Source organism: Centroberyx affinis, unplaced genomic scaffold, assembly GCF_046629955.1.
Source record: "Centroberyx affinis isolate AG114_WGS23_722 - 3 ecotype Tasmania unplaced genomic scaffold, CSIRO-AGI_Caff_v1 ptg004863l_1, whole genome shotgun sequence".
Lineage (NCBI taxonomy): Eukaryota > Metazoa > Chordata > Actinopteri > Beryciformes > Berycidae > Centroberyx > Centroberyx affinis.
Window position 1 is genome coordinate 5001 of NW_027282379.1, and position 25295 is coordinate 30295.

The 25295-nt window shown below is 43.4% G+C and overlaps 1 protein-coding gene across 1 annotated transcript in view; it reads right to left on the minus strand.

Moving 5' to 3' along the window:
• Positions 1-25295, minus strand: part of LOC139666199 (metabotropic glutamate receptor 8-like) — a gene marked incomplete at its 3' end in the record, with an annotated part of 91988 nt that overhangs the window by 972 nt on the left and 65721 nt on the right. Inside the window, exon 5 of the mRNA XM_071545330.1 lies at positions 24852-24989. Coding sequence (XP_071401431.1) covers positions 24852-24989 — 138 coding nt within the window. The remainder of the gene's footprint in view (positions 1-24851; positions 24990-25295) is intronic.

The following is a 25295-nucleotide window of genomic DNA, read 5'->3' on the forward strand; positions in this document are numbered from 1 at the left end:
TCTGCGTTTAGACTGCTTGGAATCACTTAAATCTTAAAACTTGAGCAAGTGGAAGACAAGACAAAGAAGACAAAGAAGACAATAGCTGCGTTTACATGGAGCCTTTTAATCAGAATAGCAGCCCAATCAGAATAAAAATGCCTCATATAAACGCCTCAATCAGAATAAACTGGCCGATCCGAATGAAATTTCATTCCATTTGAGAGGCTGTTTAACCCTTTCATAATCCGGTCGATGGATACAATTTTGTAATGTAAACACTCATTCTGATCATTTTCTTTATCTCGCCTCTTTCTGCACACGCTCGCGCATTTAACGTAAGTAACGTCAATTACGTTTCCCTTTTTTTCCGGAAGGATTTAAATGGATGTGCTTGTTATTAACCCCGGGGCGCTCAGGCTTGATGTAGGCGGTGCAGCCCGTCCTGACTCCGCCTCTCTGGGCCAGTTTCGGTTTACAGCGGTGAAAATTACAAATAGAGCCAATCATTGCGGGGGCAAAACAAAACAAAACGTCTTTTTCTGACACTTATGGAGTCGTTTTGATAAAACTGTTGCTTCATCAGAAAGAACAGCAGTAAAGAAATAACCGACCCAGGTCCGTCTTTTAAAAACATAAGCCCATGTTAGAGTGCTGATTCGGTGTTTTGCGCAGGTCAGAAACTTTTATTCTGATTACATTCTGTGGAGCATGTAAACGTACATCTTCATGCGATCGTTATATTTAGCGCTCATGTAAACACTTGCGCGGCAATCTTCCTTGGGAATGATTTCATTCAGAATGAAAGAAAATGTCTCATGTAACCGCAGCTAATGAAAAGGAACGCGCTTAAACGTGTTCAAAAGGCGTCGTCTGAACACATCCTAACCTGGTATAAATGCTCTGTGGCAGGACAGCTGTACACACAGGAATCTAGTGTGCTAACCAGTGGCGGAAAGGAAAAAATACAACAACAAAACCATCAACAATTCAAAAAGTAAAGTTAAAGAATAGAGAGGACCGCTGGAGAAAGATCGGGCTTTGTCTTTATTCTGCAGACACAATCAACTTCCTTTCATCAGCAATTTGGTTTTCACATTTTTATCCCAAAAGGTAAAAAAACGTTGAAGGGCGGACGGAGTGTGTCCTTGCCACCAGACAGAAAGGAACTGACAAAGGTTTTGGGAGAAAGTGAAACGAGACACATTTCCTACAACTATCCCATTAACATAAAAAAATACATTCCGCTCCATCTCATTAGCGGTGATTAAATAACGCGGAGGATAAGACACCATAATCTTTTATTTGAAAATTCAGCGAGTCCCTGAAATTTTTAGTGAGTAATTACCATTATTAAAGTCACTGTGCTTTTCTATTACGCCGTCGGCCAAAAACAGAGAGGAGAGCGGAGGAGTAAATTGCGGTGAACTAACTGCTGGACTGCTACCCCTCCATCAACGGACAGGACTTCTCTGAATTAATAGGAACTTAGAAATGAAATCCAATTTAATTTTAATAGCAGCTCAGGCAGCGGGGGATCTGTCCGAGGGGGAGACATTTGCTCCGGCAGTAAAGACCGATTGCATGTCTGTACAGACGTGATGAATGGGCCGAGTACAGCGAGCAGAGCCGCCGATGTCAAAGGAGAGAGGAGATACGACCGAGCAGAGCGGCCGAGAGCTGCTCGCATTAAAAGACGTGTGTGTGTTTGGACAGTGATCCTCCATATTTAGGGAATACAGATGATTATATAATATAATGTAAAACACAAAACACAAAGGCAGAGTCCGAATTTAAAGGAAATCATCTCAGATCTCATCTTTCTGTGATGTTTCATTCCAGTATTAAATGTTGTAATTTGCTTTCTTGGTGAACCCACTTTCCCTCAACCTGCCTCGTCAACTTCTACTTCACTTAGTGAATTCCTACGTTTCCCAGAATGCCTTTCAACAAGCCCCGGGGGGTGGGTGGGGGCGGGGGTGGGGGGGGGTTCTCTGTGCTGGAGAGACTGACAGCGACGGCGTAGTGAGTTTTTCCAAGTGGAGAAAAAGTCATAGTGGAGAGAGAGTGCTGCTGATGATTGTTGAACCCCAAAACCTGACGTTTACCGCTGAGGTTTTACATCCTGAAACATTTTCTCATATCAAACTCCACTGGAGCTGCTGGAAACATCTGGAGGTGACGTCACCTCGTCTACGATTGGCCGGTTATCCACCGAGAAGAGAAATGCGTGTGTCCGTCCATCTGTCAGACGTGAAATCTCAGCTGATCTCTAACACTGCTGGTCTGATTTGACACATCTTGGTGTTCTGGTGGTTAAAAAATGACACTGACTGGCCTGATGGCTGCTATAATTAAAGGTCAAAATCTTCAGCTGTCTGGCTGTCCCTGTTTCTTTAAAATATCAACTCAATATCAACAAACTCTGACACCATAAGTGCTGGGTATGCTACACAAATCCAGCTATCCTATATAACTATAGGTCAAAATGTTATACTTTGAAAAGCCATAATACTGCCAGTCTGATTTTGATGAAATTTGGAGGGAGGATGCATCTTGTTATTATGTATGTATGTATGTATGTATGTATGTATGTATGTATGTATGTATGTATGTATGTATGTATGTTACGTCTTTTGTACCAAGAGATTACCAGATTATATTATTATTTATTCACCAAAGATACATTTTTACCATCATTTGGTGCTGGGGGGGGGGGGATTTCAGACCATAACTAACTGCCAACATATGATTTTCATGGTGGTGCAAATGTGAAAGCGGCTGGTGAATTTAAGAATTGCAGTTGGTCTCTGCTGGATGGATCTGGACTGGTGGCAGAGAGTTGAGAGTGTTTAATTAAAGTGATGAAGGGAGCGAAGTAGAATCAAAGAAAAATAAACCAGTTTTATTCAGAGTTCAGAGAGGAGAGGAGAGGAGGAGGAGAGGAGAATAGGAGAGGAGTAGGAGAGGAGGAGGAGAGGAGAGGAGAGGAGAGGAGAGAGGAGAGGAGAGGAGAGGAGGAGGAGGAGAGGAGGAGAAGAGAGGAGAGGAGGAGAGGAGAGGAGGAGCCTGCTGCCTCGTCAGCAGCCTGTGCTTCACTGTGGGGAACCTGCAGATCTCTTTCCTCTTAGCAAAGCCTGCCAGGTTCAACCCATCTGTCAGTTTAACAGACACACAGTCATGTTACTTCCCCACACAACATGCTGTGTGTCAATAACAACACATATTGGCACAAATTATTAACCTACATTTGGAAAAAAAACTGACACCTTGTTACAAAATGATTGCTGGCACGAAAGAGAAGAACATTATACCACTACTAAGTTATAGCGCTATACATATTTTTGTCCGGTGAGGCCGACAAAAGGTCTTTTAAGTTGTGATTATCTTTGGAGAGGTAAGGCAGACTTCATCCTATACTGGCTGACAGTGTCACAGTGTGAGAGTGACTACTCAATACCAAGAAGTAACACCGCTTGATTCTGTGTTTCCTTTAGTGGGTAAAAATATCTTTCTATTTTACTTGATTTGATTCTTTTAATGCAATGCATTTTGCTTGTTCTTTTATATGAATTTTATCTCTTTCACTTTGTCTCAATGCTTTTAATGTTTTATGTAAAGCACTTTGAATTGCCTTGTTGCTGAAATGTGCTATATCAATACACTTGCCTTGCCTTGCCTTACTATTACAATTACTACTACTGCATTATATCAGTATTTTTAAAATATTGATTGGTGAATTCGAGATGCCAAAATTTTCCCAAAATGGATGCACAGCATTTTGGAAAGAAACCGTTCATATGTTGTGTTCAAAAGTAAGAAAAATGATCGTTGAAAATGACTTAAAAAGAGATTATGGCGCTTGCAGGAGACGTGCTTCAAAACAGCTGCGTCATTTGTACCAAATCCCAGTCGTTTACCAGCCTCCCGCTCCGAAAATGAGTCCATCAGCGAAAACCAATATCCAATGATTTAGCCATTACCCAGGAGGAACCGCATGAATACCAAACTTCAGAAGAAGCGGTAAGCGAGCGATGCGTTCGGCCGCGCGGCGAGAACTCGCCACAAAGCGACTCGGCGTTTGATAACGAGTCTCAGCGCCCGATGTGATGGAGATGAGACTGTTGATCGCTGGATGAGGAGTGGCACCGCCTGACAGACAGCTCCATCACCACTGCCGCTTCAATTAAACATCACTTACCAGGGCAAATTTAATTCCTTCTCGACAGGGCGGACTTGTTTCTGTTTCCCATATCTCTCGTGCGCCGAGGCATCCTTCTGTTTCAATTAGATTTGGAAATTAGATAAATGGCAAACTAATTACAGAGGTTATCCGTGATGAGATGAGTTCGGGGGAAAAAACAGCCCAGCTGTGGTAACGTCAGCGGGCATACAGCATGTCTGACAAGGCTGAATATATTTACATTAATAGTCTTATTATGCACCCCATTGTTTATCACTCGCGTCAAAGTTGTGTCAGATTCATCAGCAGAGCAAAAATAATGATATTTTCTCACCACAGTGTTTGTTTGTGGAGGATTCTCATTGAGTTTGACTGAGAGACTGAAGCAGCAGCACTGACTGTAGGTCTGTTAGTCTGGCAGCTGTTGTCAAAACCCTTCATGAATTCATCCTGCATCTATCCTGCATTAATGCAGACTATTCTTTCTTGAATAATGATAATATTATTAATAATAAAATGTATTTTTATAGTGCTTATGCTTCACATAAAAACAGAGGAAAAACACAACATATGGAATAAATTAAATACCACCAACGCTGAACAACTCTCCATCTTCAAAGCTGCAGCCTCCGTACGGTTTCTGTTTGTTTATCATTTGTCTTCCAGGTTTGATTTTCTCACAAAATAGCATGTGAAAGCAACGCTGTTTAGCAGCTGAGTTGGAAGTCCCAGATGTCTGACTTTCCCACTAGCACATGAACGCAGCATAATAATTACAGTGAAAAAACAAAAATCGTCTAAATGGTGGAAATCCCAAATCCAGATCACAAAAATTTAATCAGCTGATCTTTGGGCTGAAAGAGATCTGTCTACCAGTTGGACTTTATCTCTAAATGTTATACTGTACATAATCTGTGACAACAAATCCTGACAAACTCTCACAGTAACCACAGTGTGCTCTGTGGCCTCGGGGGCTTTCTTTTCATTCATTCATTCATTCATTCATTCAGTCATTGTCTCTACCCACTTATTGGAGCCTTATGGAGCCTAGCACAGGTCTCCAGTCGAATTACAAATGAATGAATGAGTGCACCAAATAGAATTAGCTGAAATTCCTCGATCACCAGCATGACAGTACCCAGCAGTAAGGAAGGGAAGCGACAGACAGCAGCTTTAGAAAATATTCCTGTGATCCAGGAACGATTGTGTATGATCGATAAGTGGCAGGTATGAAAACAAGAGCCCGGAAGAAGAGGTAAAAGAGTTTTTTTCAACTAAAATAGATGACAGTGTTGTTAAAAAGATTCCAACAACAGGAGTGAATGTACATCTCCATCTGAATGTAAAGACAGCAGCAGCAGCAGCAGCAGTGGGGCCTTGGTGCTGAATGATCGCTCTGATGAGGTTACAGCTCTGATCAAACAGCTTGGAGGAAGCCGGCGCGCTGTAATTAAAAGTCAGCGGAGAAAAATTACCAAACAGCAGATGGGAAGCGTCCACTTGACAAAGACGAGTCCGTTTAATGTGAAGGGAATCCGTTCTGCGGTGTGGAAATCAACATCGGGGCGCGGAGCTGTGCATTAACTCTTCTTCTCTTAAAGGTCCAGTGCAATCGGAGTCGCATTTCTCTGTATAATTTAACAAAGGACCTGTTATATAGTTACCCAAATTATCATAACTGTCAGCGTTGTGGAAATTTGAAAAAACCCTCCGTCTGGTTTCAACAGAATCAAAACAGATTTAGAATTCCAGTCTTCTTCCTGGTGTAAATGTCAACTACACCCAGGTTTTAACGAATGTTCTGATTGGTTGACAGTATGCATAGTTAATGAGGTGACAATAGCCAGCCAGCTACTTGTCAAAATCTCCATTGTTGCTGAGTGCCGAAGTTCCAACTCTGGATATTTGTTCCCAAAGACAGAAATCTTGTCTGCAGTGGAAGGATCAGCTCTCTCATTCCCCTTTTTCCACCAACATCAAACCAACATTTCGACCAATTAAATCGGTTCGGAACCCGAAAAGTTGGTTCCCAGCACCAACCAGGAACCAAAAAATAGCAGGTTTTCTAGTGAGAACCGTGATGACATCAGTGGCCGTGTCATATTCTACAGGTTGGAAAGAGAGGATGGAGAAGGCAACGATGGAGAAGTCAAGTGAGAAATCATCGGAGAGAAAGAGCGTGCAGGGGTCTGCCGATGAAACCCGATGCTTGGTGATGATTTGGTCATCTCCTGAGTTTCAGGAAAAGCTAGAAACAAATATCTGTAATAACAGAGCAAAAGCTTGCAGGTAATCAATGCGATTTGCCATCTTCCTACTACTGTTTCCTTCCGGTGTGCATTGTGCAACGCCCTCCTGATGACGCATCCTTGATTATAATGGTTCCACTCAAAACTGGTGGAAATAGCACCAAGGTTCCAAGAATCCTGAACGGAACCGGTTCAAGAACCAGAGCTAATTTGGTGGAAAAGGGGAGTCAGTCCTGCAGGCTTTGAACCATCTAACATCAAAAACTGAGCAAAATGATGCTCACTGTGTTAGAACATCAACATCAAACTTTTCCTGAATGAGCTGAAATCATTCAGCACTGGATCTGTAAAGTGCTGCTGAACTCTGGCAGAGTCTTGGGTCGTGTCTCTTCCTCCATGATAAAACCCCAACATCAGGTGGCGACTGGAGAATGGTGTTTTTTTTCTCTCTCCATTCACTGCCATTGTCTGGAGGAACTTGTCTGAAAATCACTTCTAGCACATAAAGGAACGCCGACAAAGCAGATTCTGACAATATAAAAAAAAAAAACTACTCATGCTGCTGAATTGTGTTGAAGTGAATCTCTTTCTTTATGTTTATTAAACCTTTCAGTTTGAACAAGTGGAACACCGAAATCCGGTCGGAGGAAACTTATGCCGATGGAACGAAGAAAATAAAACGTTTATCAATAAACTTTAATAAACTGTGAAAAAGGGTGGGAGACTGGACTTTGACCGAGTGAGTCTCTCATTTTTTTTTCCTTTTCACAACCTGATGTGAGCATTTTAACCAACAACACTCCGATCGTGTTTCCTCACAGTAACTGGAAACAAGAATTATTTCCGCAGCATGATGCAGCTACAGAGTGATGAGTCCAATATCGCATAATTGACGAGGCTAATTTGATTCATTAGAGCTGCGGCTGGGTCTCCACCTGCATTAGGGAGCGAGAGGACACGCCCTCTTATAGACGATCCCATAAACAAGCTTCCTGCCTGTAACGACTTTCTCCTTTCACTCATTAAGAAATTAAATATTTAGCGAAGCCTTTAAACGATCTAACGTGCCGCAGCGGCCCGGACCGACTTTTTTTTACGACCGCCTGCCCGACTGTGGTTTTACACAGCGGATAAAAATGAAGGTGAGGGTTGATTTGTAAGATCTCCTTTCCCAATTAATAAGATATGCAAATTCAGCTCATACATTTGCATACCCTGGGCCTGTTTTGGCAAGAAGGGAAACAGCCTTTAGGAAGTTGGCAGGAAGGTTTAATATCCTCTCGTTCTCTGATAATAATTCTCGGGTCGGTTTCTCCCGGTCAGGATATTGTGTTTACGGCTGCGGTGCGTCAGATCTCAACCAACACAAGACATCAACACAGTCCTTATCTTTTTCCCTTTTTATCAAATATGACATAACATAGCATCTGCCATTTGACACTTTTAGTCAAACGCCTTCCACTTCCATTAGTGCTAGAGATTAGGGCTGGGCGATATGGTTGAAATCAACATCACGATAATCATAAGGATTTTTTTCGATATCAATATATATCACGATATGGTTCATGTATGAAAAATCACGTTAAATAATCAAATTAATGTTCATCTCATTGAACCGAATGGTAATGTTAGGTGTGATGTCAAACAAAACAGAAATATTCAAATAATATTCCTACCATACCTCATTTTATCAGAGTTTTTAAGTAAAATTTGATTGTCATCATCAATTTAGACAGCAGAAATGTGTGTCACGATATTAAAAAATCTTCATATCATCACCATATGATTCCACTAAAAGACGATAAATGATAATATCGAATTATCGCCCAGCCCTACTAGAAATGAGTCATTAAAGACAAATATTCAAATAATTGTTTGTGGGGATCAACGCCCACTTTTGTAATTTGGCTGATCTTTCATTCTTTTTTAAAACAGTTGTGCTGTTTTGTCTTCATCCTCCGCTAGCTGCTTTCAGTCCAGGTCTGATCTCATATCAAACTCATAGCTATAGTTGTGAAATGAAGGTGCATTGAAACAAGGAGGCGGAGCTCACGTGAACTGAAACAGGAAGCAGTTTTCCATGCAGGACAACTGACAATGGAAGGTAAGGGTGTGGAGCAAGCGGGCAAAAAACCACGGGTGAATTTTGAAGCCAATAAGGAAGTGGCTGAAAGCTGCAGTTCCTCTAATGTCCACTAGAGTCCGGCTCCAAAAAGACTCTAAATCCCGCCCGACTCCATGAAGTCAATGGGACCCCAGCCCAACTTCTCACTCAAAATATAAAGTCAATACATTTTTTTGAGAAGAGGTTTTGGTCTCAGTAGCTAATTTCGCTTCTTCTAATATGTGTCCGTATGGCAATTTTCAAAATAATTGCGTCATTAACGGGATGTAACGGTTATAAAACGGGGTTGTTTTGCGAGTGATTGGCAGGTCGCCGATCACGGACCAATAGCAGGCGGAGCTGTGGCTCTGTGGGAAACCCCCGGCTTCGCTCTGGCTGCTCTGGCTCAACATGGCGGTGCTCGTAGACGCCAACTTTTGGCTTCAAAACAGCCTTCAGAAACCAGTGGGTGAAGAACACTCACTCCTCCATCTGTTTTACAGTCTGTGGTGTGGAGGTGTGGAGGTCAGGGGGGGGGGGCGGATGGGCGACGACCCGGGTCCAACTCATGACAACAGGTTTTCATGGTCGTGTTAGTGCCTAGTGCCTAGTCTTGTCCGAGCCTCAGATGCAGACCGGACACTCCATCAAAACCAGGAGAGGAGGGACGAAGGAAAGCACAGTGACTGGAGGGACAGCAGCATATGGCATAGATCTGAGAGAAGGGCAATAGCACAGAAGGTGACGTGTTTATACTCCCGTCACTTAGACCAGTGATTCTCAACCTTTTTCATATCAAGGACCCCAATTTAGTCCACATTAGGGCTACGGGAGATTTTGTCTCTCGGACCCAAATCTGACGATATCTTTTATTGCTAGATATGATTTTGTCCAGAATCCCATGACTATCTGTACTGCAGGTAGAGAGATAACAGTCAAACAATGATCAAAACAGTTATTCTTCTACATTCTCTAATTGTGTTAACTTCATGTAAATGAAATAATGGTGAAGTTTAACAATTCATCAATTTGCCTGGGGACCCCCTGGAACCCCCTCAAGGACCCCTGATGGTCCCCGGACCCCTCGTTGAGAACCACTGACTTAGACGATTGGCTCTTTGGCAAAGAGAGGGAAGTGATGGCTAACTCTGATTGGTTCTCTGGAAAAAGAGGGAAAGTGTTCACCAACTCTGATTGGGTAAAGAGAAAGCATGAATGAATGAATGATAAGTAGTCTTCCTGATTGAAATTGCGTAATACTTCACTTCCCAAGATATGTTCCATTTCAAAAGTAAAACATCACAGACATTTATTGTTTCCTGACTTCCTGACTGACTCCTTAAATAACGGCAGCTCTTCTTCTCCTGCTCTAACAGCCTGTTTTCTTCAGCTCTGCCTCTGCTGTAATGACAGCATCAGGCATGAGGCTTTGATACTAATGGCAACACTGGGAAGAGTTTGGTGAAAAGAAAGGAACACGCAGCCATTTTCCACTCTTCAAAGGAAACTGTTGACAAAAAGCGACTTTCCGAAATGTTCCTGAGTGCTGCACACTTAACAGTCGCTCTGCCGCTCACCGCTGCTTTAAAATCGAGACACAGAGCCATTACAGAAGTGAAAAAAGATGCAAAGAGTCGCAAAGATGGAGGGAAGACGGAAAGCAAGACAAGATCACCTCTGATCTGCTGATGTTCCTATCCAAGCAAACCGGAGCACAAAGGTAAACGGATGTTTTGAAAGCAGAAACAGACGAACGCGAAGCTCGCTTTCATGTTCATTCAATTCTATTTCAAGGGAATATGCAACACATTTTGTACGAGAGGGCGGAAAACAAAAGGCAGGAGCAATGTTGTAAAAGGCGAGAAAACAATGGGCTTTTTAGCCAGACAAAGATATTGTTCAACAAAGCAGAAGAACAGAATCAAATATTCATGATCTCACTCCGATTGGCAAATCTGTGTTTGTTTAGTCTCCAGGTGGAAGGAATTGATCCTGCGAGCAAAACACAACCTGCAGACTGCTGCTGAGAGCTTCTCCCTGAATAAAAGATTTTGCTCCGTCCTCCACAACTCTGCAGGATTTAGAGGAGGACCGCTCGGCTCGGCTCGGCTCGGCTCAGATCAGATCAGAGAGCAGCACGCCGTCACCAGGGTTTCATCACATGAGTCGAGGAATGACAGATAAAGCTGCTCTGTTGACTGCTGCTGGCACACAAACACACACTATTTTTAGATTACAATCAATGGCCGCTGAGAGAGAATCCGCAGGTTTTTGAAGCTGCGGGGATCCGGAGCATCTCGACCTTCAGAGTCAAAACGTGGGAGTGAGAAGCGTGTGAAATGGCGTTTCCCCAACAATGACGCTTTGGCAAACAGGTGAGCGCTGCTTTCCTCTGCGCTGTCACCACAGGCTGAAGGGTGGTTTTTTTTATTGTTTTTTATTTTCAACAAGCTCACTGTCACCACAGCGTGTCATTTCCCCCGGTTTGTGGTTCTTAAGTGAATGAGTGATGCCTGTTCTACTGAACTCTATTGAAGCTCTTTATTCGCCAGAGGAAGAGATTATGACATCAGCCGCGGGAACAAAGGCCGCAGAAAGAAGGAAGGAGAAAAAAAAAACAACAACACATCATTGATTTTCTCATTTACTCTCATCTGACTGGGAAGGGGGGGGGTGGTGGTAGGGGGGGGGGACATGGTAGTGTTATAATTACAATATTGGATTGTTTTTTAAAAGGGACACACTTTATCTGGCAGGAAATGAGGTGCGTGGCGGTGGCGGTGGCGTCGGGGAACAAGCCCGCGGCCCGGCGGAGGGGAACGGTGACAGCGTGAGGCGCGCGGCGTGATGGAGCGCCGACTCAGCGCCCTCTGACCTCGGGCCGCCGCGTCTCATAGATATTTAATTATCCTAATTAATTACAATTAATGAGCGTGGCCTTCCCTGGGCGCCCTCTGGAGAGGCTGCACTGAGCGCGCTCTAATCTTTATCTGCCGGTGACTCACTGCCTCACTGCCTCTCTCTCTCTCTCTCTCTCTCCCTCGCTCTCTCTCTCTCTCCTCTTTCTGTCTCTCCCCCTCTCTCTCTCTCTCTCTCTCTCTCTCTCTCTCTCTCTCTCTCTGCTGGGAGGGTTGAAACTCCAGCAGCTGGTTCCTTCAGACCTTTAAAATCCTAATGGATGTTGAAAACACACTGCATCGCACACACAACGACGGATTTCACAGATCTTGTGTTTTAACATCGTCTTAGATTCAGTTTACTATAATACACTTTCTAGTAACATACAGTACATTCAGAGTTTCAGGTGATTCTCACAGTAGTGTGGAAAGTAGTAAATATTCAATGTCTGTTAGGGTTAATTTAGGGTTAGACTCTAGGGTTACAGAGTCTAGGGTTAGGGTTAGCAGCTAAACAAATGTGTTACCTAATTTACCTTTCAACATCTGCCAGTCAAAAAGTAAATTCACATTTAAAACGGATTCAAAAGGAATCTAATGACACATTTACTTTTCTATAGACAACACACTGAACAATATTAGCTTCAGTGCCAGCTTGGGCTCTGACTTTCATCTTTTTGTTTTTTCTCATATTTTCCTCACATTATATATTTTTTTAATAGTACCTTCTTGCTGTATAGCCTACTTGTAACCTGCTCTTTTTGTTGTTTTTAAATTAGTTCCACTTTATTATATTTCTTTTTTTTTTATGTGATGTTACGTGTGGAAACCAGGAAGACTAGCTGATTGAGGTGACATCAGCTAATGGGGATCCTTTTGTTCAGGGCTCTGCCGATGTCAGTTAAATAGGTAAATATCCATCATGGCGGCTCAGATCAGTCTGTAAAGTCCCCAGACTATCAGATAATCTTTACTGACCGTCGGCCCGGACCGAGCCTTCGATCAGGCGTTCCTCCAACTGTCGGGTCGGAAAGATCTGGTGGAAATCGGCTGTTAAGCCTCAGTGAGTTTAAAGCAGCTGTTAGGACTATGGAAGATCAATCTATTGGAAACTGTTGATGCTTTGATTAAGTTAAGTTCACTGGTTTTTCTTCTCCCTCCAACTTCTCTCTGTCTTTCAGAGGAAGTCGATATAACCACGGAGAGCGTTAAGCTACTTATTTCAGATGATTTAAGGGCGGACGGGTCACAGAACGTGTGGCCCTGCAGCGCGATGCTGTGGTCTGATAAATGTATAGGAAGGAAAGAAAGCAAAGTCAGTGCACTGCAGAGCGTACAGCAGGTGTTAAATTATTTCCATGGTAGTCAATTTACCGCTGCTGTGGTGTCTCTAGCAGATGTGAGATTGATTATGGCCTCAAACCCCAGGAGATATCAAAGGGTCAGTAAATAATTGCTTTTTATGGTGTGCATGTTTGTGGGAGATATGTGTGTGCAGTTGTGTGTGTGTGTGTGTGTGTGTGAGTGTGTGTGTGTGTGTGTCCACGGCTCATATCATATCATCATCTACATTCTATTAAGAAAGGAACTCCACTTGTGATTCGTAGCGTCTCAAAACGCTCTGAGCGCTATCTGTCTTGATAAGAGCAGGCAGCGGTTTGGAGCTGCAGAGGAGAAGCTGCTTGTTGTGTGGTGTGGTGTGTGGTGTGGAAAGCTTCTGGCTGAAGTAAGGCAAAGAAAGGAAATCATAACTTGACTGCCACAGACAACAGTTGAAGAGATTCATTCTGACTCAAATTCTTCAGTCAATATGTGAAAAAAAATTGTGATTCAATCCCTCGAAACCAAACCATTTTGTAAGCAAAGTTCTTCAGACTCCCTTGGTCAAGCTGGTGTCAGTGTTTGATGCAATTTTCTTTCTAAACCGGGGATATCTCAATTTGAATCGAAACTTTGCAATGACTGTCCAACAGAGTACTTAGTGGTTGTCCATGGGCCCCTCAAGGATTCCTGGAACCCCCTCAAACAGCCTTGAAACCCCCTTGAGGACTCTTGGAGCCTCCTCATGGACCCCTGAAACCTTCTCAAAGACCCCTGGAACCCCCTCAAAGATCCATGGAACTCCCTTTAAGACCCCTGGAACCCATCAAGGATCCCTGGAACCTCCTTAAAGAACCCTGGAACCCCCTCAAAGATCCATGGAACCCCCTAAAGACCCCTGGGACCCCCTTGAGGACCCCTGGAACTCCCTCAAAGACCCATGGAACCCCCTCAAGATCCCCTGAAACCTCCTCAAGGAACCCTGGAACCCCTTCAAAGACCCCTGGAACCTCCTTAAAGACCCCTGCAACCCATCAAGGATCCCTGGAACCTCCTTAAAGATCCATGGAACCCCTTTAAAGACCCTTGGAACCCCCTTGAAGACCCCTGGAACTCCCTCAAAGACCCCTGGAACCCCCTTGAAGACCACTGGAACCCCCTCATGGACCCATGAAACCTCCTCAAAGATCCATGTAACCCCCTTAAGGACCCCTGGAACCCCCTCAAGAACCCCTGAAACCTCCTCAAGGAACCCTGGAACCCCTTCAAAGACTCATGGAACCTCCTTAAGGATCCCTGGAACCCCCTTAAAGAATCACACAGTTGTGCATGTCAGTGGTTCTTTAAGTATGCCCAGTGGTCCTTGAGGGGGTTCCAGGGGTCCACAGGAAAATGAGGACTAGTTTAATTTCAATATAATTTAATTAATCAGAAATGATGAAATAATTTTCCAATTATATATTAGAATAATTTGAAATCCTAGGTTTCACCCTTACCACTATTATCTCGCCACTTAGTGACGGTTAATTAAATCTGAACAAAATAATCTTCCCATAAGGGGGTCCATGGGTCAAAATCGTATTAAATTGGTATATGGTATAATTTTGTCTGTGTGGGAGTTCATCATTTGAAAACCTCTGAGATCCCCTGATTTAGAAGAGAAAAAACCTACAGAACATATTTTTTCCAGGATCAGACCCACTTCTTTAATCCCCTCCTGCAGCTCTGCAGTGTCAGTGACTGGACGCTCTTCAAGTCTGTTGTTCCCAAACATCCGTATCGCTTCAGTCCTGCGGCTTTTCCTTTGGTACAAAAGGCTCAGGACAGATGAATGCCACAAAATGCCGTTAAAGGGTAAAATTTTTGGTTTTATGCATCCAAAGCCGGAGGTGAGTCTTGCATAGTCAGAACTACCAAGCTGCTTCGTTTTAGCTCTCAGGAGAAAGGTTTGCTGCAGCTTAGAGAGAAGAAACTCACAGAATATTTCTATTTCTTCCTTCTTAAAACTAGGGGGTTGATTGACATCGTCCTGTGTGTCCATTTGGTAGAATTTTATTTGTTTTGTACCCATGCACTGAGCAATTCAAATGTTCTGGCCAAGCTCTGGACCTGTATCAAATTATTTGTACTGTGCTTGATCTTTCTTGTTTTTATCTGTATTTATGTTCTTTGCTCTCTCAGAACAAACATTTAGACGCTGGATAGATGTTGATGCATCAGCTTTGAAAACCTGTGTGAATATAGTGAAGCCAAAATGAAAGTTGAGAGGTTGGTATTCATCCAGAGCTGCTGCCTGCATCGCTTGGTGAAATCAGGACCTAAATATTTTTCTGATATCAGTTCAAAACAGTTTCCAAAGCTGTTTTAATATGAATTTTTCCCCAGCCATAATAATATACTGTGAAAATTCTGTTCATTTGAGTCAAACCTGCACATCAAGTAAATATAAGGATTTGGACTTTGTCTTGCTGCTTGCTGGGCTGTAAAGCACTTTGTGACAAACCTGTGTATTAAAAAGTGCTTTAGATATGAATTTAATTTGAGCTGTGGGTTTGGTGAAATAAATAAACCAACTGGAAAGGACAGATCCACTGAGCCAGAACAGTCGCAGGTTAAATCATGATAGAGCAAATGAATATAAACATTGCTTTCATTTGTGTCACATCACCACTGAGCTGCACAGCAGAACCTGACAGCACCGCGAGTCTGCACAGCGGGATTGGAACCACTAACCCCGGCTGCGTTGGTGCCTTGCTCTCCTGCCACCGACCCGCTGTGATCTGATCTGTTTTTCTTCTCTAGCTCGGCCAACTGGCCCACAAAGCCAGACAACAGAGATTCCACTGAAACCAAACAAATGAAGACACACAATTAAAAATTCATGTGCTGGGAGCTTCAGCGGCTCTGAGGTGGAGTGGAGTTCAAGCATCTCTTCAAATAATCTGTAAATAATTTGCCGTGGCAGACAGTGCTGCTGGTCAGAGAGGCCGTCCTGTACTGTGTAAGGTTTGATGCCCACAGCAGCTGATGTGTCCATCTCTGTCCCACTGAATCCATACATCCTCTGTTGTATGAATGCTTGGATATGTGTGGCTGTGTGGCTGTGTGGCGTGACGTAAACATCAAACATCAGGATGTAAGGCAATAGCAGAGCCGCAGTAACACAAGCATAAAATCAAACTCCATTAATGTTTCACATGATATGCAGCGTTTCCTGCCTCAGTCTGCTGCATCTGGATCAACAGAAGACAGATACCTGGACATGCTGCTGTATATACTGTACATTCACCTGGGCAGCAGAGCACGAGCCCTGCAGCACAGCACAAATATACAGTATGTACATGCACACACACACACACACACACACACACACACACACACACACACACACTCTGGAGCCTGTCAGCACTTTTACCTCATAGCTGTCTTTATAGGTTTGAAAGAAGGATGGGTATATTGCGTGATATTGCAAAGGCACCAAACTCTCTGCAGCTACACACACACACTCTCTCTCTCACACACACAAGTACACACACACACACACACACACACGTACACACACACACACACACGTGCACATGCACAGGTGGACGCTGACCTGCGGTGGTGCTGATTCAGCCGTTTTGTCTGGTTGCATGATTACTCTGCAGACGGCGACAGGCCCAGATAAAAGATGCCCATCCAGCGCCTCTCCCTCCTCTCCTGGATCCAAAACTCAATCTGGAGTTGCTAATACAATCAGTTCAAGCCGCTCTCTCCTCGCCGCCCCGCCAACGTGAAGCGAAAAGAGCCAGAACGCCCCCAAATGCATCCTGACAGCAGCAAACTGCTATCAAAACTGTCTACTTAGCTCAGGTAAAATAGACACAAGGTTTATCACAGCAGCAGCTGGAATAGAGGGGATATTTTCAGAGAGCTGAGTGTGTTGTTTTTGTGTTTACTTATGTCTGTGACTGTAGGGGTGCTAACACTCGGCTATATTTACTGTGCACCTTCCTAAAATCCTGTTTCGCGTGTCTGACATGTTTCTAAAGGATTTGGCCCACAGTGCCCCCCCCCTCCTGTTCTCGAAAAAAAAAAAAAATCCTCCCGAATCATCAAGGATTACATTTTGCTGCCCACGCCGCTGTGGGGACATTGTAGTCAGCACAATGCGACTCTCAGCAGACAAGAGCTGGACGTGGTCGGATAAGTGATGTCGAATTCATTTTGGAGAGTCGCCCCGCAGGCTGCCGCTGCTGCGCCTCCCTCAGCGGGCCAAAGTGCCAATGATTCCCTAATTTACATCTGTATTTTAGGCATTTAGCTGAAGCTTTTATCCACAGCGACTTGAAATGAGGTCAACAGCAGAATAAGCTTCAGCAGATCCCCGGCATTTCAAGCAACCGATGACAGCAAGTGTAGGATTTTAGGAATGTAAAAATGTTAAGGTTTGAGTTATGAAACAGTAGATTCTCTATGTGGGTTTGACTGTAGGGATCGCTGTATTCTCCCTCAGATCTCAGGGTGCAGACATGAGGTTCATTTTGGGAAACTAACATGCCAAGAACATGCCAATGACATGCCAGTCTGTATGTAGTTAGTGCTGAGGATGCAGGAGCCAGATATAGTATCTCCAAGATTAGAGACACCCTGGTGCTGGCGCACAAGGCTGCTGAGATCCACCACACCCGGCCCCAGACCTCCAGACCATGGTCCAGTCCTACACCCCCCGACCTCCAGACCATGGTCCAGTCCTACACCCCCAGACCTCCAGACCATGGTCCAGTCCTACACCCCCAGACCTCCAAACCATGGTCCAGCCCTGCACTAACTTAATTAAAGAGCGATCCTGTCATCCAGATACGAGTGGGGGCTCCTTCATGTCCGGGAAAATGTCAAAGGGTCAAGAGCATGAACCCTAAAATCATTATCCAGCATGGTAATTGGTGGTCAGTGCGGGTCAACTCATGAATGCAAATGTGGGCGAGGTGGAGTGTTGGTCGGGAGGTGAGGAGCGGCCCGATGAGACGACAAACCCTGTTAACCCTCTTAACCCTCTCCCATGTTCCCTTGCTTTGTGCCGGCAGGGGGAGGAGCTTCAGGAGAGAGCAGCTGGGAGCGGAGACACTGCTTTTAAACAAACACTTCATCTGTGAAGAATCCACTTGATAAAATGCCAAATCTCAGTAGAGAAAGTAGAACCCGCTCACCGAAGTACGATTTAATTCTTCATTGCAAGCAAAAAGGCTCTCACGAGGAAGTGGCTAAAATCAGAATCACCCACCATTGATGAATGGATAGAAATAATATATGAAATATATATTATGGAAAGGTTGTCATTTTCCCTCAAAGTCCAAAAAGGATTTTTTTTCTGGATTTGGACCAAGTGGACTGAGTACATTAAACCTATAAGGTCAGACTTTAGCTGACTTGATAGAATAAACAAGTGAGAATATAATGTGATTTATATTATTTCATTATATCTAACAGCTCACTCTTTATTCATTTTCTCTTTTTCTCCCCCTTCAACCCTTCGTAGTATCTAAGGTGAAAACTTCCCAAGTTCAACTGTAAATAATCAAAGCTAATGTTATAAAAGAAAACCTCTGGAAGAGCTCGGCTGTAAAATGGTTATCAAACGTACTGCAACATTTTTTGTTTTAAATGTGCATAATGGTATGTGAATCGACTTGCAGTAATACTGATACTATGTAAAAAGATGAATGTGAAATGAATGCTTTTCCAAAAAATAATAAGAAAATAAAAAATGTAAAAAAAAAAAAAAATTCTTCATTGCATGACAACGTTTTGATCCATGATGGATCTTTGTCAGGTCAAATTAAAATTAGAACCACCTGTTCATTTGTCTATAGGCTTATAGTTATATATATAGTTGAGTTGTATACAGGCGTGTAGTTAATTCTTAGCTAAACTGCCAAATCTCCCAAACAAGTAAACAATGGAAGTTTAGACGTAAGCAAAGTTGGGCACAGTGATCAGTGCTTTGCTATAATTGCCTCCTTGTTGTACTTGGAACCTGTGGCTTGTTTGCATAGAACAGAATTATTTAGAGGATGTTTGGCTGTGCAGTAAGTAAGAAAAGTGAAAAATATTTGTCATTGTCTGACTTTACCATCACTCTGCCAACTGAGCTACACTGCAGGCTGTGTTGCCAGAGCTTGACTTCGCTATGACTTCTAAAAGTTAATTGTCAATTGTTGTAATTTCTGGGTTATATCACACAATGGCTTACATGCAACAGCTACCTATGCCTAGTTACATTTGTAGTTGAAGTGATGCAGCTCAGAGTGATGCAGCTTAGTGGACACAAAAGTTTTCAAAATCTTTGGGACCGACAGACCAACCGACCAACAGAGTGACTTATACTAGCTGCTGGTCACAACTAAAAACATCCTTTCTGTCTGTCCAGCAATTGTTCTTACATGTACATGATGGTTCTACGGTAATAGGAATATTATAATGGCCCAGACCTTATTTTTGGTGGCCTGTAATTTTGGGTGATCAAGGAATTGAGGTTTATTCTACTGTTGCACTTATAAGTCGCTCAGGATAAGATGTGAGGGTGCGTTCACATCCAGCATGTTCTGATCGGTTTCTCTGAACTGTTTCTCTGTTTTCTCCTTTAGTTGGTTCATTTGTCCAGGTGAGAACAATGACCTTTGAACTCTGGTGGCACCAAATAACAACACAGAGAGACTCAGTCCTCTTAACAAGAGAACTGCGGTGCGGTTCATCAATTCAACCAACTACAGGAAACCACCCCGAAACACAAGGGATTATGGGTAATAAGGAGACAGCTGTGGTTCCTCATGCTTGGAAAGCCGAGCAGAACAAAATGAAGTCTGGGCTGATGCTCATATTCAGCTATTTCTTCATGTGTTCTTAACTGGTATGAACACCACAGAAGAAGAGACAGACAAGTCCAACATCTACAACCAGCAGGATGACAGGTTAAAACTCTGTCCAATTAACAAGCTACTTGTGAGTCATGTGACTTTTGTTTACAGGCCCTGGTTTACTAGGGATTGGGCAATGCCAATCTAAACGAACCAATCAACTGGAGGAGGATCACAACCTAAAAATGTGAAATGCAAATGTGAATGTAATTTCCAAGCATTAGAACTGGGTGAGAATTTCATTTTGTTTGTTTCTTGCACGTTGGCAGCTGCTCTCTGCAGTAAAATAAAATGATGTCTATATTCATTTGTCTGGTGAACAATACTGGTGAACTTGGTACAGCATGCTTTTGTCGAATTAGTCCCCAAAAACTCTTACAGGACTACGAGGATAAACACCAAACCGCCGGACCAGGGAGAACTCCCAGAAACCCTGATGTGTGCAGCAGGAGCGTTTCTCTGTTTGCCGAATCACAACGCCTCCGCTTTATCTCTCCTGCTTTTTATTTCCACTCTGACAAGATGTGTTGAGGTTTTTTTTGTCATGCCGTCACAATGTGATGCCTCCTTCCCTCCTTCTCTTTAAAAAAAAAAAAAAAAGACATGGAACTAATCAGACGGGCTGGCTGTGCGTTGTTGACAGATGAATCTATCAGCAGTGGAGCGTCCTGTGCATCCTCGCGCAGATAAGGAATAGAGCAAAAAAAAAAAAGACAGAAAGAGAGAGGGACTGTGAAAGGGAGGGAGGGGGGGGGGTAAAGGAGAGCGAGGAGCTGCAACAACAGCCACGTAATTATTCTCATTACTTCAAGTCGAACCGTCAGAACAATGAACGACGCTTCGGATACGAGGCAAACGACAGACGTCTGCCTTTTCCCTGTATTCTCCTAGACAGAAATAATGGTGAGGACTAGGGGAAGGCGGAGTGGTGTGTGTGTATGTGTGTGTGTGTGTGTGGGGGGGGGGCCCGCATTAATAAACACATACATAACCACATGCAAGAGAGGAGGATGCAAGAAACGGAAAAAAAACGGCTCTTGTTGATGTATGAGAGGCGCCTCGTGGATGACAGTGTTATTATAGCTCACAAACAGATGCACGCTTCCATGCATACATTCAAATAAATGAAGAAAAGGGGAAAGTTTCTGCACTGATGCACACACACACACACACTAATACATTCACACACACACACACATGCAGGTGCACGCAACCACAAATACATACACAAAGGTCCAAATGGGACTATATACGGTTTATCTCTCTCTCCACCTACGCTGACAGTGGAGAAGCACCACATACAGTATCGAAACTCAAATGAAATCATATTTATTTCCTATTTCCGCCCCCAAATTGCCTTAAGCTTCCGCAGAAACGCCGAGTCAGTGCGAATTTAATCACATCACGTTTCTATAGTTTGGAGTGTTGACTGCCAATCTTAAGGGTGGGCCGCAGGACAAGTGCCTCAACTTATAAGATGCGATTTTGCTCACGGACCAAAATATGAGGCTAGAGGTCAGAGGAGTGGGCTTGTGACTGGGAGGTTGCTGGTTTGAGACCCAGATGGGCTGGGGAAAGTCTGGGGAAAGTGAAAAGGTGATGCTCAAGGTGCCTTTGGCCCACAGCTAGCACAGACTTAGGGTGGCACTAGGACCCAGGGCAGCAGACGTCTGCTGTTATCAACTTGGCAACTTTGTCGCTAGATTTGGGGACTTTTCAGAGCCCTGGAGACGTTTCTCAAAAGCGACTACTTAGTTTTGCGGACCATAGGGAACAATATTAAAGTGCTGACTCCCAAAGCATTAGGCAACAAATTGTTCCTTGCCTAATCCGAAGAGGTCAGATGATCACAGCACTTCCCGTACACAGTGTTGCCCCCTCTGTTTGCTAAGTTATACAGTTATACAATTATGTCAACTGTTATACAGTTTATTTAACTCCCTCCTATTAACCAATGTATGTCTATCTAATGTCTAATATCCAATACTTATTCTTTATACTACCTGCCCAGGGACTACGGATGAAAAATAGCCTTCTTGGCTGATTCTGGCATTTTTTTTTTTTATGTGCACTGTCCCTGTCAAATAAACTAATAAATGAAATGAAATGAAAGAGCTGGGGGCTGTAGCAAATATATTCATATGCAAATTGTGGGTAGGCATCATCTTCTAGACTTTCTGAGCAGCCAACAGCTACTTTTCTTGAAAGAGAGTTGGCCACTCTGCCGCCGTCCCTCTGACGTCAGTTCAGTTCACCTCCCTCTGAGCTCCGCTAGCTCTGCAAAGCACCAGTTCAGCCAACAATATCTTGGATGATCAATGTAACTTCTAAGATTGGCTAATCTGTAATCAGGAGGCATACTGGGGCAATTTCATTAAGCACCATCGAGTAAGTGTTGGCCATTCCACAGATTAATCCTTCCAGGTAAACCAAACAATTTTAAAATGGTACCAAATGTCTGCATCAGTATATAAACCCAGGTTATTGGCTATTATTATTACGGGTAAGGGGCAGCATTTGTATTTTGTCTGGGGCAGGATATCACTGGCTATCACTGTCCCTGGTTATCACTTCCCCTGTCTCTGTATATCACAGTCCCTGGTTATCACAGTCCCGGTTCTGTATTGTGAGCAGCAGCCAGGAGTTGAGGTGCGGTCGATGCCAATTTTTGATTCAGTCAATTGGGAACTTGAATTGGAAAGAAGAGCCTCTTCAACTCTGTTTATTCATCATTTGAACTGGATTTCAGCCATGAGCGCACTCTTACAAAGCTGTTCCACTGGCACTGAGCGCAGCACGTCTGGCACCTTCTTTCTATATAACGCTCTTGATGCCGGCTGACTGGCGGCAGAGCCAGTTTACTTGGTATTGCTGCGACAGCTGTTGTTCACTTGCCTCTGTTTACATGACAGGTTATTTTGAGATTCTTGCACCTTCCAGTCTTGACACAACTCTTGACCTGCTTTCACACTGCGAGGAACAAGTCAGCAGAAGTCAATTAACTTCCTCCAGAGCAGAGTGACCAGTGAAACTCGGCTGATGTGCGGACGCTCAACAAACTTGGCGCCACGGCTGAACTATTCACGGTCATCGTCCGACAACAGCCAATCAGATTTCCTTATTTCCCTACCGATGTGATTTGGTTTCATGAACAATAGTTCAACCTGGCAAGTACAAAATGGAGGGAATGAATGGAATAAAAGGTTTTGTAATTTATGTAATGACAACTGTCTGGGGGATGAATATCACGTTTTGTTTGACTGTAAAAACACAAGCATTGTTGAGAATAGAAAGAAGTACCTGCCAAAATACTTTGTAAACTTATATTATTATTGCAGACAGATAAACCAAGGATAGTATGTAAACTGGGTGCATTTTTGAGTAATGTTCTGCCTCCAAATGACTTAATTTGTACTAAAGATCTATTCTGGTTGTTTACCATTGTACTACTGTTTTGTTTTATGTTTGTACTCCATACCACGATGTGTGGCCTAGAGTAAATAAAATCTGAATCTGAATCTGAATCTGAGAAGTTGATTCCAGCCATTCAAAGCTTCCCAGCTCTCCCACTTTTATTGATTTTCGATTAATGCTACCTAATTAGCACTTACCAGCTGGCTATGTTAATTCATTAAACCAACCTATGACAGCCAATACCAGAGCAGAAAAACATTATTTGCCTGTTCAAAACTTTATAGCAGCAGACCGCTACACAGAAGCAATCAGAGCCTCTGGCCCCGCCCACAATCCGCCAGAACAATGCGACTCATCACACTCATCTTACAGTGTGAACACCCTGTAAAGAAAGTTACACACAGGAAAACTTTTTGGGCAGCTCTAACAGGCAGCAGTGTCCAGTTAGTCCAGTCAGTCTTCATTACTGCTTCAGCCCCAATGAAACATTTTGTTGCCAGGAAACATTTGAGCAGATTTTTTGACGGTTGCCCATCTCCACTGCCAAAACGACTGCTTAGTTAGCCGAATGGCAGCAGAATTCATGGGAGCGAGAGGCAGATGACTGTATCAGTTTGGCACTTTATTTTTCTCTGCAAGGAAATTCTCTTTTCTACCTGGCAGTGGACGGGTGCTGCTCTCGCTGTCGTGGTCGTCAGCTCTGCCAGCGTCCCATCTGATGCTGTTTCCACCTGAATCGTGAGTTCTGCCCTTGTTTCTCTGGATTTTAGCGCTGATCCTGATCCATCTCTCTGACTCATCTGTTTTTCTCTTGTCATTGTCATTGTCCATGTTCTTGTCACTGTTTGTCCCGGCACTAGACCTGTCAACTCTCCCGTTTTTCCCGGGTTTCTCCCATATTTTCACCCCATCTCCCGCCGTGCTCCCGTTTGGTAATTTTCCCCGTAAACCTCCTGTATTTCCCTTTTTTTTTATTTTTACAGTTATACAGAATCCCAATCAAGTTGTTTCGGTTAGATCCATAGACGATTTAACTTCCCCATTCTTGACCAGAAGTATGTTGGGAAACATCCATTTGTTGAACTAGTTAACACAATCCTTTTTGCTCTGAGATTACAGCAGGGCAGGCAGTAAAGGCACCTGGTCATTAGATCTCTGGAACCGAGAGATGAAATAACTTTCATAATGTAAAAATTATGGTCGGGTGGGGGTCCCGGAAAATCTCCCTATTCTCCGCTCAGCTCCCTCTGTGACTCGGCCTGCCAAAGGTTTCTTCCATTTTTCTTCCTAACAATTTTTCTTGGAAGTTTTTCCTTGTATGCATTGAGGCTCTAAGGCTGGTGGAGCCGGTAGGTTTGGATATGTAGGATAGGTAGGCAGTTATGTCTTGCTCATATCTGCTTTTGTGTGTTTTGTGCTTTTCCTGATGTTTGTCCTGTATCATTCTGTTTTACGATTGATTGTTGATCAGTTAGATCTAGTTTGGCTCATTCTGTGTTTAAGTCCTTTGAGGCAGGCAGTGATAAAGGGCTATAGAAATAAAGAAACTTGAACTTAAATGAACTACAGAGCAGCAGCTGATTGGAATTCAGTGTCTTGCTCAAGGACACTTCAGCAGGAGGAATAAAACTAAACCCACTGCTGTACAAAAAGTTTCATATTCTCTGTGTTCCATTGTATTATCTGTATGTTGTGTTTTTACTGCATTGCTGTAACCAATCAAATTTCCTTGAAGGGATAATAAAGTCAGCATTGAAGCCCTCTGAACCTTGACCTTGAGCTCCGGAGGAACAGCGGGTTTCGTACCTGTGCACTTCTTGGGGCTGCCGGGCCTCTTGCCGTGCATCCCCAGCTTGCAGCCGAAGTTCTCCTCCCAGAATTCGGCGAACCAGACGTTCCTGCGGTTGTTGGAGAGAGATCGGCTCCTGAAGTATCGGTCGAACGCTGGAGGTTTCCATGTAGAAGAAGGAGAAGAAAGAGAAAAGATCATATTATTATTACTTAGTAGAGACAAAGGGCATTTCGCTGTTGCTGAATGAAAACAACACACAACAAATTCAGTTTTCAGGGATGAAGAAAAGAAAGCCTATTTTCAAACTGATGCTTAAAGCGCCGTTAACCTAAAAATAATTTCATTAGTCTGGTTTCAGTGGAGAGTTTTAGTGTCCCATGATGGTCTAAATGCTGATTCAGAGGATTTTGCACCCTCACAAGAAGAAAATTCAGGGGGAAAATAGGCAAATTCCAAGA